General features: G+C 39.6%; 1 protein-coding gene across 1 annotated transcript; it reads left to right on the top strand.

The window, feature by feature from the left end:
* Nucleotides 1-2,550: 2,550 nt before the first annotated feature.
* On the top strand, nucleotides 2,551-10,959 carry LOC121524370. Its single transcript, XM_041809728.1, has 7 exons — nucleotides 2,551-2,710; nucleotides 4,269-4,397; nucleotides 5,515-5,660; nucleotides 6,851-6,915; nucleotides 10,399-10,572; nucleotides 10,669-10,773; nucleotides 10,865-10,959. The coding sequence occupies exons 2-7, from the start codon at nucleotides 4,278-4,280 to the stop codon at nucleotides 10,909-10,911; spliced, it is 657 nt and encodes a 218-aa protein (XP_041665662.1). The 5' UTR covers nucleotides 2,551-2,710; nucleotides 4,269-4,277; the 3' UTR covers nucleotides 10,912-10,959.
* The last annotated feature ends 319 nt before the right edge of the window (nucleotides 10,960-11,278 follow it).

Raw genomic sequence — 11,278 nt, 5'->3', positions numbered from 1 at the left:
AATACAGCTACATCTCTTCTGCCTCTCAGCTGTAATAAGCAGGGACCCCAGGTTTGGCAGGATGCATAGAACACACTACCATGACTTGGTACCAGATTTAGGCAAGAGAATAAATGCTTGGAATAAAGTAAAAACTAAAATGTGAGGACTTTTTATGGACTAAAACTAGACTAATATGTTTTGAGTTTTCATTGACTAAAACTAAAAAGGATTAAAAATGACTAAAATGTGACTTAAATTTAAATGCATTTCATTTAAAGACTAAAACTAAGACTAAAATTAAAAATAGCTGCCAAAGTAACACTGCCTGGCACTTTAACATCGGCGTATCTGAGTGCAAAGAAGGGAAAATAAAAATATTCTTAATTCCCAATCCACTTTTGTGTTCAGAAAATAGTAAGATATCAAGGCAAAAATCAAAGTCTACGAAAAATCCTCCATCTAAAGTCGTATGAGCATTGTTTAGAATATCCTGTTTATGATGGGGTATACCACAGCCAGAACCACAGGAGGAAAACAAACTGTACAATTTTGGTTAATGTATTATTATTCAGAAATATAAAGGGAAACAAATCTTTAGTTCATTGTATCTGAGCTTTTAAACAGCCAACAGTTATCCTGATTTCAACACTAACCACAGATGAATAACTTTTAGGTCAGTCACCTAAGAAGCTTTCATTACTGTTTATCAAGAGTTCAGTGTCGGCCAGTCTACACGTTGGCTTATTTGTTCTTTCTCACATTGAACCAAAATGTCTTTCTGAAGACCATGAACCCAGCAACCATCTAGGAAAACCTTCTGATTCATCTTGGACTATTTGACTTTGGACATTATCTCTTGATATGATGTAGTCTGTCACTCACAACCTAGAGTAAAAATCCCAAGTTAATAATACCAATACAGTATGCCATCAATTTCAAGTTGTCTTAAGATGTTACAATCCAGCTACTTAGCCAAAACTAGCAATAGGTTGTTGAAGAGTTGAAACCCTGTCTTTGGTAGATCAATTTGACATGACTAGTGTACGTTCCTGCTTTAATATAATGTAGGCAACAGAACACAGGCAACGGCCAACAAGCAAACTTAACTCTGCACAAAAGAACCACAAACATTGTTTACTTCTGTTGTTTCCGCTGTAAAAAAAGGTTTCTGGTTGCATTAATCTACTAATCGATGGTCCAATGTCCCCTGATCCTTTAGTGTAAAATATAAGCATATAAGCTGCTCCTCGCTTTTAAAATCTCCCAAAAGTCTATAACATAATATTTCTATGCAGCCATGTCACTCTTTTACTACCATCTCTTTCTGCAGGAGTAAGAAGTCTGTGCATCTACTGGCTTAACATTACACTGGAAGACCCAGCACAAGAACAGTGGTTCCCAACCTTTCTCCTAAGCCCCCCCCCCAATATCAAAGATAAGCTAAAGCACACTGAGGTCCCACTTGGAAAAAATAATGTCAATTGTAATTGTGTTCACTGAGAACTTCCCAACATAATATACCTATATACACTTGTTCTTTACAAAAGATCTATGTATAAACTAAAATATTATTATGACAGCCTATAAGTGCCAGCCTGGAAAATACATACATAAAAAAAGAGAATCTGTTGAAAAAAAATGTGAAATTCACAGGTTTAGAAGCAGTTAGTTGCTGGGGAAAAAAAGTAGATTTTTTTTAAATAATAAAGTCAGAAAGTGTAAAATCTAACCAGTGTTTTAAGTTTGTTTTTTCTTTTGTACATTTTTTACTTTACACTGTTGTAAACTTTTGACTTTACACTGTTGTAAATGTTTGACTTTACACTGTTGCAAACTTATGCCTTTGCACTACTGTAAATTTATGATTTTACACTGTTGTAAACTTTTGACTGGTGACTGTTGCAAATGTATGAGATTAGACAGTTGTAAACTTTTGGCTCAACTCTGTTTTTAACTTATGACTTTAAACAGTGGTAAACTTTTGACTTTACACTGTTGTAAACTTATGACTTCACACTGTTGTGAACTTTTTAATTTACATTGTTGCAATTTTATGACTTTACACTTTTGTAAAGTTTTGAATTTACACTGTTGAAAATGTTTGACTTTACACTGTTGAAAACTTTTGAATTTACACAGTTGCAAATTTATGACTTTTCACTTTTTTCAAATTTTTGAATTTACACTGTTGCAAATTTATGACTTTACACCATTGTACACTTATGAATTTACTGTTGTAAATATTTGATTTTACACTGTTGTAAGCTTTTGAATTTACACTGTTGCAAAGTAACTAAACTTCTGACTTCACACCGATGTGAATCTGTGATATTGAAAAATGAAATTTTTGAGTTTCTAAAGTCAACATGTCATTTTGAGTTCTTTAACTCATCAGGGATTGCAGTGTAAATTATTTATTTTAACTGGAGTATACATAAATATATTTCTACTAGCTACAAACTTAAATATTTTGAATATATTTAACTGACCTCCCCTGCCTGTCACCTGTTATCCCATCCGAGGACTGTTTCAGTCAAAGCAGCGCTCAATATGCTTTATTTACTTAGCAGTGCATTCATGTTTCCTTTGAAGGCATGGCTGTAACTTCATGATAGGTTAACAGGGTAAAAAAGCCGACCAGCACATTCTGAGCGGAGGAGCCGAGGCATATCAGGAAATCATCATCGCATCGTTCTGGAAACACTGGGAACACTAACCTGAGCGTCAGGTGAGTGAAGCTGATTTAAAGCAGTTAAAGCTGTACAAAAGAGAGACAATAGAGCTGCAGGAGAGGATATCCTTAAATAATTACACCAATTCAGAAGGGTGTGAACTATCATTGAAGCAAACTGCTGTAGTTCTGAGGATCTACACAATAAAATCTCAGGGTTAAACATTTCAGAGTTTGTTATAACCCCCAAAAGTTTTACATTAACCCTCTTCTAAGTGAAATGGTTGTGAAATGTGGCTTTGCTTGCACGCTATCATGTGACAAAAACAGCAGAAGATGAAATTAAGGAGGCATGATTGTGGACCCTTAAGGGTTAAAGCTATTGCAAGAAACACAAACACAAAAGAGCAGATCTAGACTACACTCTTTTTATTGTCTTAATTATAAAGCAGAACAGTAAACAACACAAATAATAAAAATAATATTTGTTATGATAATGATGAAAAAAATATATTTTTTATCAATATCCTCATTATTATTGTTGTTGTTGTTGTTTTTATTGATAATAATAACAATAATAATAATAGTAACCCTTGTTTTATCACAGCTGGTGCTTTCAGGGGTGTTTACACATCAGTAAATGAATTCAGCTTTTGTGGACGTAGTATTTCAGCACATCTCTGCATGCAGGTGAATGCTTGTCTGTGCACTTTAGAGAATATAGAGACTATAGGTTGTCTTATCCTTGATTCTATGTCTCTTTTGGATGGCTTGTTTTTTGATTCAGCTTCCAACGCTCAGGTGGGCAAATGTAGAAAATAATTATATATGACTTCAGTGTGATTAATTTCCCTTAAAAATTTTTAGGTTTGCCCCAAGAAGTGCCTGGATCCCTGACAATCCCAGTGAATGGACCCTCCTCAGTTGTGATTTATTATTTATAATATATCTGTGTTAGATCGGTAGCATTGGTGCTAGCATCCTGACTAACAGTTGTTTAATTTTGGAGCTGAAAAGTGTCAAACTGTGATTGGGTTCTGGTGTTGAAATAACTTATTCCTGCCACTCTTTAACCAATTTTCATCACTGTGTCTGCCAATTTTTCCCAATTTTTTCCACTTTTTCCCATTGTAGCCATTTTTAACAGCTTTGCATCATTTTCATTTTTACCATTTATGTCCCTTTTTGTCCCTTTTAATCTCTTTAAACCAATTTTTGCCACTTATAAATTGCTTTTCACCACTGTTGCCCCTTTTTTTGCCTCTCTTAACCCATTTTTTGCCTCTTTAAACCCATTTTTGCCTATTTTTACCCCCTTTTCACGTATGTTCCCTCCCATTTTCTTGTCCCCCTTTGCCTTTCTTGACCCTTTTTTGCATATTTTAACAATGTTTTCCTTGTACTTTATTCTCTGGCATCAGGAAATTTCACATGAAAATTTCACAGCAAAGCTTTGAAGTCTGACATTGCTTTCCAAATATTTCTGACCAAAAAAAAATAAAGAAATATAAAGAAATAGTGGATACTGCAGGAACCTTGTAAATGGGCCATGTATTTCTCTGAATGAAAAGGCTGAATGACTCAAGGATTCTCCTCTCTCTGGTTTACTCTAAAGCCCAACATCATGGACCTGCGATTCAGCTCTCTTCTCCTGGTAATGGGCCTGTTCATGGGAAGCTCGGCTCTGACAGCTGAAGAATGCGAACCCTTGGTGAAGGCTTTGCCACTGACTGACCTCTCAGTGGTAAGTCCTCTGCTGCTTCCTGTCTGGGTCTCTGAATAAATATTTGCATTTAAGCTCTTAAGCAGTTTGCAGCTTTGTAGACACTTGTCAATAGATGTTTTGGCATAAGTATTACAATAACAGTTACAAATATGAAGCAAAACTAAGAATGAATCTTTATGTTGATCTATGAAAGACAAAAACAGGGGGAGGGATTCACAAACAGTGCAAATTAAATATAAAAAGTTGGACAAGGAAGCTAAAATCATGCTAAATGCATAAAAATGCAATGATAATTCAGATGTGACAACAGCAATGCTGGTCAAAACAACCAATAGCAGCCTTAATCTGACCTTTAACTGTTTGTAGTGTGTTTACTGTCCATATCAGAGGAAGGTTTCAGGTGACTTTATTTTTCCTAGCTCTGATACATATGTGTATAAATTTCATGCATATTTCGTGAAGGCCCCTGAAACAAGCCGGAAAGAGTCCAAAAAAATATTATCTAAAGATGCCCACAGATACAATAGGGTCCTTGTTCTGAGGTCAGAGCTTGGGCCCTAAATATGGATCTCCAACCAGGTTACTTATAATGAGGTGTGACCTAACCTAAAGTACAAAGCAACAGCTGTTTATGGAGGAAATATGGAATCAGTCTCTCGCCTTGTGCTTGTACTGACCGTCATGTGTTGTGAAACCCAAACAGTTGGTTGTTTCTATGTTGCGGGTAAAAATTTTGGATCTCCTTGTTGTGGATTTTAGTGTTTCTTTTTTTACTCAGTATATTGTAAATATATGTAAGTAAAAGGTCCCCTCTTATTCCAGTCTGTGAGTTAATCTATGCCTAACATGCAAATCAATGTGATGTCTACTTTATAAAAAGGCCTTTGGTTTTTTACCTTATTCTGAAAGTTCATTCGGGTAGAGTCGGATGTGGTGTTTTGTAAAATTGCCTGTATAACACATTTGTGTAAATACCGATCAATATTATCTGCTCAGAACTCAAATGATTAAATATCATAGAGGCCATTTTAAAATATAGCCTCTAATATGGGGTAATGCCAAAATGTCAAGGGTCAGCTTTATGATCTTTACCAATAAATAACAAATTAGTGTCTTCATCGCTTACCTCATGCAGATGCACGGGAGGATGAACTTAGTCATGGGCTACATTAATAATAAGGTAATGGCCGCCATACTGAAGACTACTGAGAGTTTCTGGTTGAACCTTACTGAAGGACCATCAGGCCCCAGTGAGCATGTCGTCCATCAGAAGAACAAGATGTGAGTATTAAACGGTCTGGGGTTGTTGTTCTTGTTGTTGCAACTCTATCATGATATGTATCTTGCTGTGGCCACTGTATCATAATATGTATCTTGTTGTGGCTACTCTATCGTGATATGTATCTTGTTGTGGCTACTGTATCATGACATGTATCTTGTTGTGGCTACTGTATCATGATATGTATCTTGTGGCTACTGTATCATGACATGTATCTTGCTGTGGCTACTCTATCATGACATGTATCTTGTTGTGGCTACTGTATCATGACATGTATCTTGTTGTGGCTACTCTATCATGACATGTATCTTGTTGTGGCTACTGTATCATGATATGTATCTTGTTGTGGCTACTGTATCATGACATGTATCTTGTTGTGGCTACTGTATCATGACATGTATCTTGTTGTGGCCACTCTATCATGATATGTATCTTGTTGTGGCTACTGTATCATGACATGTATCTTGTTGTGGCTACTGTATCATGACATGTATCTTGTTGTGGCTACTGTATCATGATATGTATCCTGTTGTGGCGACAGTATCATGATATGTATCTTGTTGAGGCTACTCTATCATGATATGTATCTTGTTGTGGCTACTGTATCATGACATGTATCTTGTTGTGGCCACTCTATCATGATATGTATCTTGTTGTGGCTACTGTATCATGACATGTATCTTGTTGTGGCTACTGTATCATGACATGTATCTTGTTGTGGCTACTGTATCATGACATGTATCTTGTTGTGGCCATTCTATCATGATATGTATCCTGTTGTGGCTAATGTTTAGTAGCATTCATATCATAATGTGTATAATTTTGAGGATATAAATCCTATTATCCTGCTATATCGTGATATGTTTCCTACTGTGGCCACTATATTATGATACATAATGTGGCCTATACTGTACATATTATTTAATGGCCTCTGTAACATGATACGTACCTTAGCCTCTGTATCATGATACATTTCCTATCCTGGTCTCTTTATCATCATGCATATCATAGGGTAGCCTCTGTATTGTGATGTGAATCTTATGGTGGCCTCTCTAATACATTATTTCTTTCTTTAATAAATAGACTGATCAGTCAGATAGCTATCTGCCTTGAAAGAAATGGAGAACATTACATTTCATGCACTAATCCAAAATGTACAAAATTAGAATTTTTCTTCCCTCTCCTTTCTCAGGAATGGAACTTGTGTGTCCACAACCGTCAGAGTAACCGTTGAAGATGGTGCAGCAAAAATGCAAAGTAAGTGACTTGATCTGATATGAAACCGGGGGTTTTATATGTTGGTTCTGTCTGTAAATGAGTCCTGCTTGCGGTTTTCCGTCGAAGTCCGATGATGACACCCACTCCTAACAGTGAGTCCTTTGGTGGCTGTATAGTCCTATCCTGGATCCACAGGTCCTGCCGCAGGACGGGCAGGTTAAAGAAGTAGTAGTAGTGGCAGCAGGAGCTGCAGGTGCATTCCTCCTGAGTCTCCTCTCCTGTCTTCTGGCTGTCCTTTCCTCCTCCATCAGATTGGTTTCATCCACGCACAACTGACACCAGGTGTTACGGTCAGCAGCAACATCCTCCTGGGCCTCGGGTCTGATTTTGCACTTCTTTAATGCCGTCTTCAGTTGATATTTGTAGCACTTCTTCTGCCCTCCAGCAGAGCGTCGGCCATAGTGGAGTTGGCCATATAGCACTCTGGTTTGAGGGTATCCTTACTACATGACCCAGCCATCGTAGCTGGTGCTGGGTGATTGTTGTCTGTCAACGGTAAGTTACCCAGGCTTCACAGCTGTAGAGGAAGGTGGTGATGCAGATGGCTTGATAGACAGCAACCTTTGTGCGGAGATGGAGGTTCTTGTTCTGAAAGACTCGATTCTGGAGTCTCCCAAAAGCAGCTGATGCCTGCTTTATCCTGTTCTGGACCTCGCCATCAATGGTACTGTCTTCAGAAAGAATGCTGCCCAGGTACTTGAAGGATGGGACAACAGACAGTTGCTCACCAGCAACAGTGAAGGTAGGTGGTGTAGATGGGATTTTGTTATTCCATCGGCATACTACCTCTGTTTTGATGGTATTCACAGACAGTCCCATCCTGCTGTATGCTCTTACCGCAGCAGTTAGAACGGATTGGAGGTCATGTGGGCTGTGAAATACAAGAGCACAGTCATCTGCATACTGAAGCTCAAGGACTCTGTCCCTTTGTAGTTTTGTGGTTGCCTGGAGCCTCCTCAGATTAAAGAGATTACCATCTAGACGGAAGTCTACAGTCACACTGCTGCTGTCCTCAGTCTCCTTGTAGAGTAACTGGGTGACACATAGCAGGAAGATGTTAAAAAGTACTGGTGCTAGTACACACCCCTGCCTTACCCCTGTATGTACAGGGAAGGAGGAAGACTCGTGTCCTCCTACAGTCACCTGAGCAGTCATTCCATCATGGAATGGCGGAGAATGCTCACGAACTTGTTAGGACAACCAAATCTGAGAAGCACTTTCCAGAGGGGTTCTCTCTGGACAATGTTGAAAGCTTTAGAGAGATCGACAAAGGCCATGAACAGGTCCTGGTGTTGCTCTCTACACTTTTCCTGCAGCTGCTGAGCTGTGAAGATCATGTCTACCATGCTCCTGCTCGTCCTAAAGCCACATTACGATTCAGGCAGTATTGATACAGTGATGTTGTGAATCAGTCTCTGAAGCATCACCTTTGTCAGGACCTTACCAGCAACTGCAAGGAGTGCGATGCCCCTGCTGTTGCCACAGACAGCCTTGTCACCTTTGCTCTTATAAATGGCAACAATATTGGTGTCTCTCCACTGTTGTGGAACGTTGTCATTGGCCCAGACCGTAGAGATGAACTTATGCAGCATTCTTGTGCAGAGGTAGCCTCCTTGTTTCAACAACTCAGCAGGGATGCTGTCATTACCCAGGGACTTGTTGTTTTTGAGAGAGCAGACAGCTGATAGGACCTCCAGGAAGGTTGGGGGCTGGTCGAGGTTTTGTATCAGGGGTAAGGTATGGTTCACTGTGGTCAGAGGTGGATACCTGCGCAAGGAGGTTTTTAAAGTGCCATTGGGGGTGCGTCCTCCCCAGTAGCACTATCTTCACCATGATGAGGTAAACCCAGTGGCATGTGTAAGCCCATGACGACCAGTCCCCATCCTGGTTGCAGGAGGCTGTCGGGTTCTTGGTCTTTTAAGGCCTGCCTATTGTGCACACTGCCAGCGCATTGCTTTTCTGTCAGGGTGTGCTCCCTTAGTCTTTGCCTAAATAGGCTTACCCACAAGACAGTGGGGCTATTTACCCATAGGTGGGGCAGGGCTTACGGGTGGCAGGGCATGTCCGCACCAAGTCGGGCCTATAAACTGCGTCTCTGGGGCCCACTGCTGCTCTGAGATCCCCCACAGTTTAGCCTGGGACCACGAGTTACCCAGTTACCATGTGTGGCCACAAGGAGGCACTGCAGGAGACTTGGTTGTGGAGAGGCTGTGTACCAGCAGTAGGAGGCTTACGCACTCGGCTCCTCTTTTAACCCCTACAAGGGGCTAGCTGGCGGCGGTAGCTGTAAGCAGAGAGTAGCAAGCAGAAAGCAACATGCAGCATGCACTAACTACAAACATCTCTATATTACTGCACTACTGCACTAGACGCTTCACACACACCCTGCAAGCAGAGGCCCCCCCACACACAAATGAGTCCAAGTGTGTTGAAACAAACATGTAGTGATTCAACAATAGTGAAAAAGTTTATAGCGAGTCCTTTGTAGCTTACTAAAAAGTAAAAGTGGTGCCAGGGAGGGACTCCAGGCAGCTGGAGCTACCTCTGGGATATCTAAAGCATCACGTCACATTTGTGTTTTAAATTCATTCATTATAAAATTATCTTGAAATTGTACTTCTTGATGGTTTGGAGAGCAAAAATGAAAAACAATAACCACTTCGTGAAGGTGATTAAAACCAGTCTATGGTTCAGCACAGAATAAACCACTGACCCTCCACCTTTCTGTTGCAGAGTGTACATTTTAGCTACTTTAGCTACCAATGGTGGGTTTCTACGTCACATAAGCTACACCTTTTCAAAAAGGATTTTTCAAAACAGATGTCCGTTTGAGCTAACTAAACGCCATAAAATGCAGATTTTTATCAGTTTGGTGAAAATGTCAGAAATAACACCAGCAATGATGTGTTTTATCATAGTTCAGTCAGATACCTCAGGGTACAGCTAAAAAAAAAATGTTAAAGTGTTCACTACTTCTTTAACACAAAAACCCTTAAATCTGCAATGCAAATACCAACGCACCAGCCTGTAGGTGCACCTAGCTCTTGGTGGGTTTGACACCAAAAACACACTTGTATGTAATTGAGCAACAGAACGGCTCATTTTGCTTCCAGATTTGGTGTTGTGAAACCACAGACACCCCAAATCACTGGGGGCCAGTGTGCCTTACACTGCTAAAAATGTGTCTTATTGATTGCATGGTGTGTTTTTACACAAACACACTACAGGCCTGTTCGGAGAGGTCTTGGTTTTCTCAGCCATGTACTGCAAGTCATCCTTGCGGTCTCTCATTTCGTTCCTTACTCTAAATACTGGTCCTTCCTTTCTTTAGAGAAAAATCCAAATCTTTTAAAAAATTAAACCATGCACCTTTATTTGAGTCTAGCTGAAAAGTGTCTTTTTCAGATTAAAGAACATTTTAATTAATATGTTTTTATTTATCTACACTGTTTATGTCCTCAGTGGGGAACCTCAGCATCGTTTCCCATGTACTGCCATCCTCTGAGGAAACTACAGTCTTCAGCTTCAACTACACCGCCACAAACTTCAACATGGTTCTTCAGGCGTTGAATTTAAGCAGCCTTGTCAACGAGGAGATGGAGGGTGTGATCCATGCTCATGCTGTTTACCTGTTCGGTAGGAAAAATGGGTCGAAAAGAAAGTATTTTCTGTCAGTCTCTTAACATTCCTTCAGTTGCTCTGGTTTTTCTTTGCTTTTTTGTTGGTTTCTAGCCAAAGAGTCCACCGTGAAGGACTCAGACATGGGACAGTTCAAGGAGCAGGCCAGCTGTCTGGGTTTCACAGGAGAACCAAACTTCCTCTACAACCCTGAGAACAGTGAGTCGTGTTCAGATGTAGCTAACTGAACTGGAATGTAGCCGTAGGATTTCGGACAGAACTGAATTTTTTTCTCTCTTTCTCCCCACAGGCTTCTGTGTTGACGGTGAGGGCATCACTGTCAAAGCAGACTACTAAGCTGTAAAACTCAATCTATGGGAGTAAATAAACAAAATAGACCCAAAAGATGATGTGTAGACCTTGTTTTCAAATGTAAGAAATACCAGGTAAGGTTTAGGCCAGAGGGACATGAGGAAATGATGCTGTGTGAGCTGAGAGGGTGGGTTATTATTCAATATCCAAAGTAACTTTACTTTTACTTGAGTACAATAGCCGAGTACTTTTTCCACCTCTGCAAACAGGTCATGTTTTGAGCTTTTTATGACTTTGCCTAGTATTCAACATACTAAAACACAGACATTCTTAATTATCAAGCTACTTTTGAGCCCCGTAAGTAGTGAAATATTCAGGACAGAAAAAAGGTTAAAAAAAAAAAAAAAAAAAA

The sequence above is a fragment of the Cheilinus undulatus genome, linkage group 16 (assembly GCF_018320785.1).
Source record: "Cheilinus undulatus linkage group 16, ASM1832078v1, whole genome shotgun sequence".
Classification (NCBI taxonomy): domain Eukaryota; kingdom Metazoa; phylum Chordata; class Actinopteri; order Labriformes; family Labridae; genus Cheilinus; species Cheilinus undulatus.
The sequence above is the reverse complement of the archived record's forward strand: the minus strand, read 5'-3'. Positions and strand labels throughout refer to the sequence as shown.

Coding starts and splice junctions, on each gene's coding strand:
- LOC121524370 (XM_041809728.1), top strand. CDS start 4,278: ATGGACCTGCGATTCAGCTCTCTTCTCCTGGTAATGGGCCTGTTCATG. Junction 10,573..10,668: donor TCATGCTGTTTACCTGTTCG/GTAGGAAAAATG, acceptor GTTGGTTTCTAG/CCAAAGAGTCCACCGTGAAG. Junction 10,774..10,864: donor CCTCTACAACCCTGAGAACA/GTGAGTCGTGTT, acceptor TTCTCCCCACAG/GCTTCTGTGTTGACGGTGAG.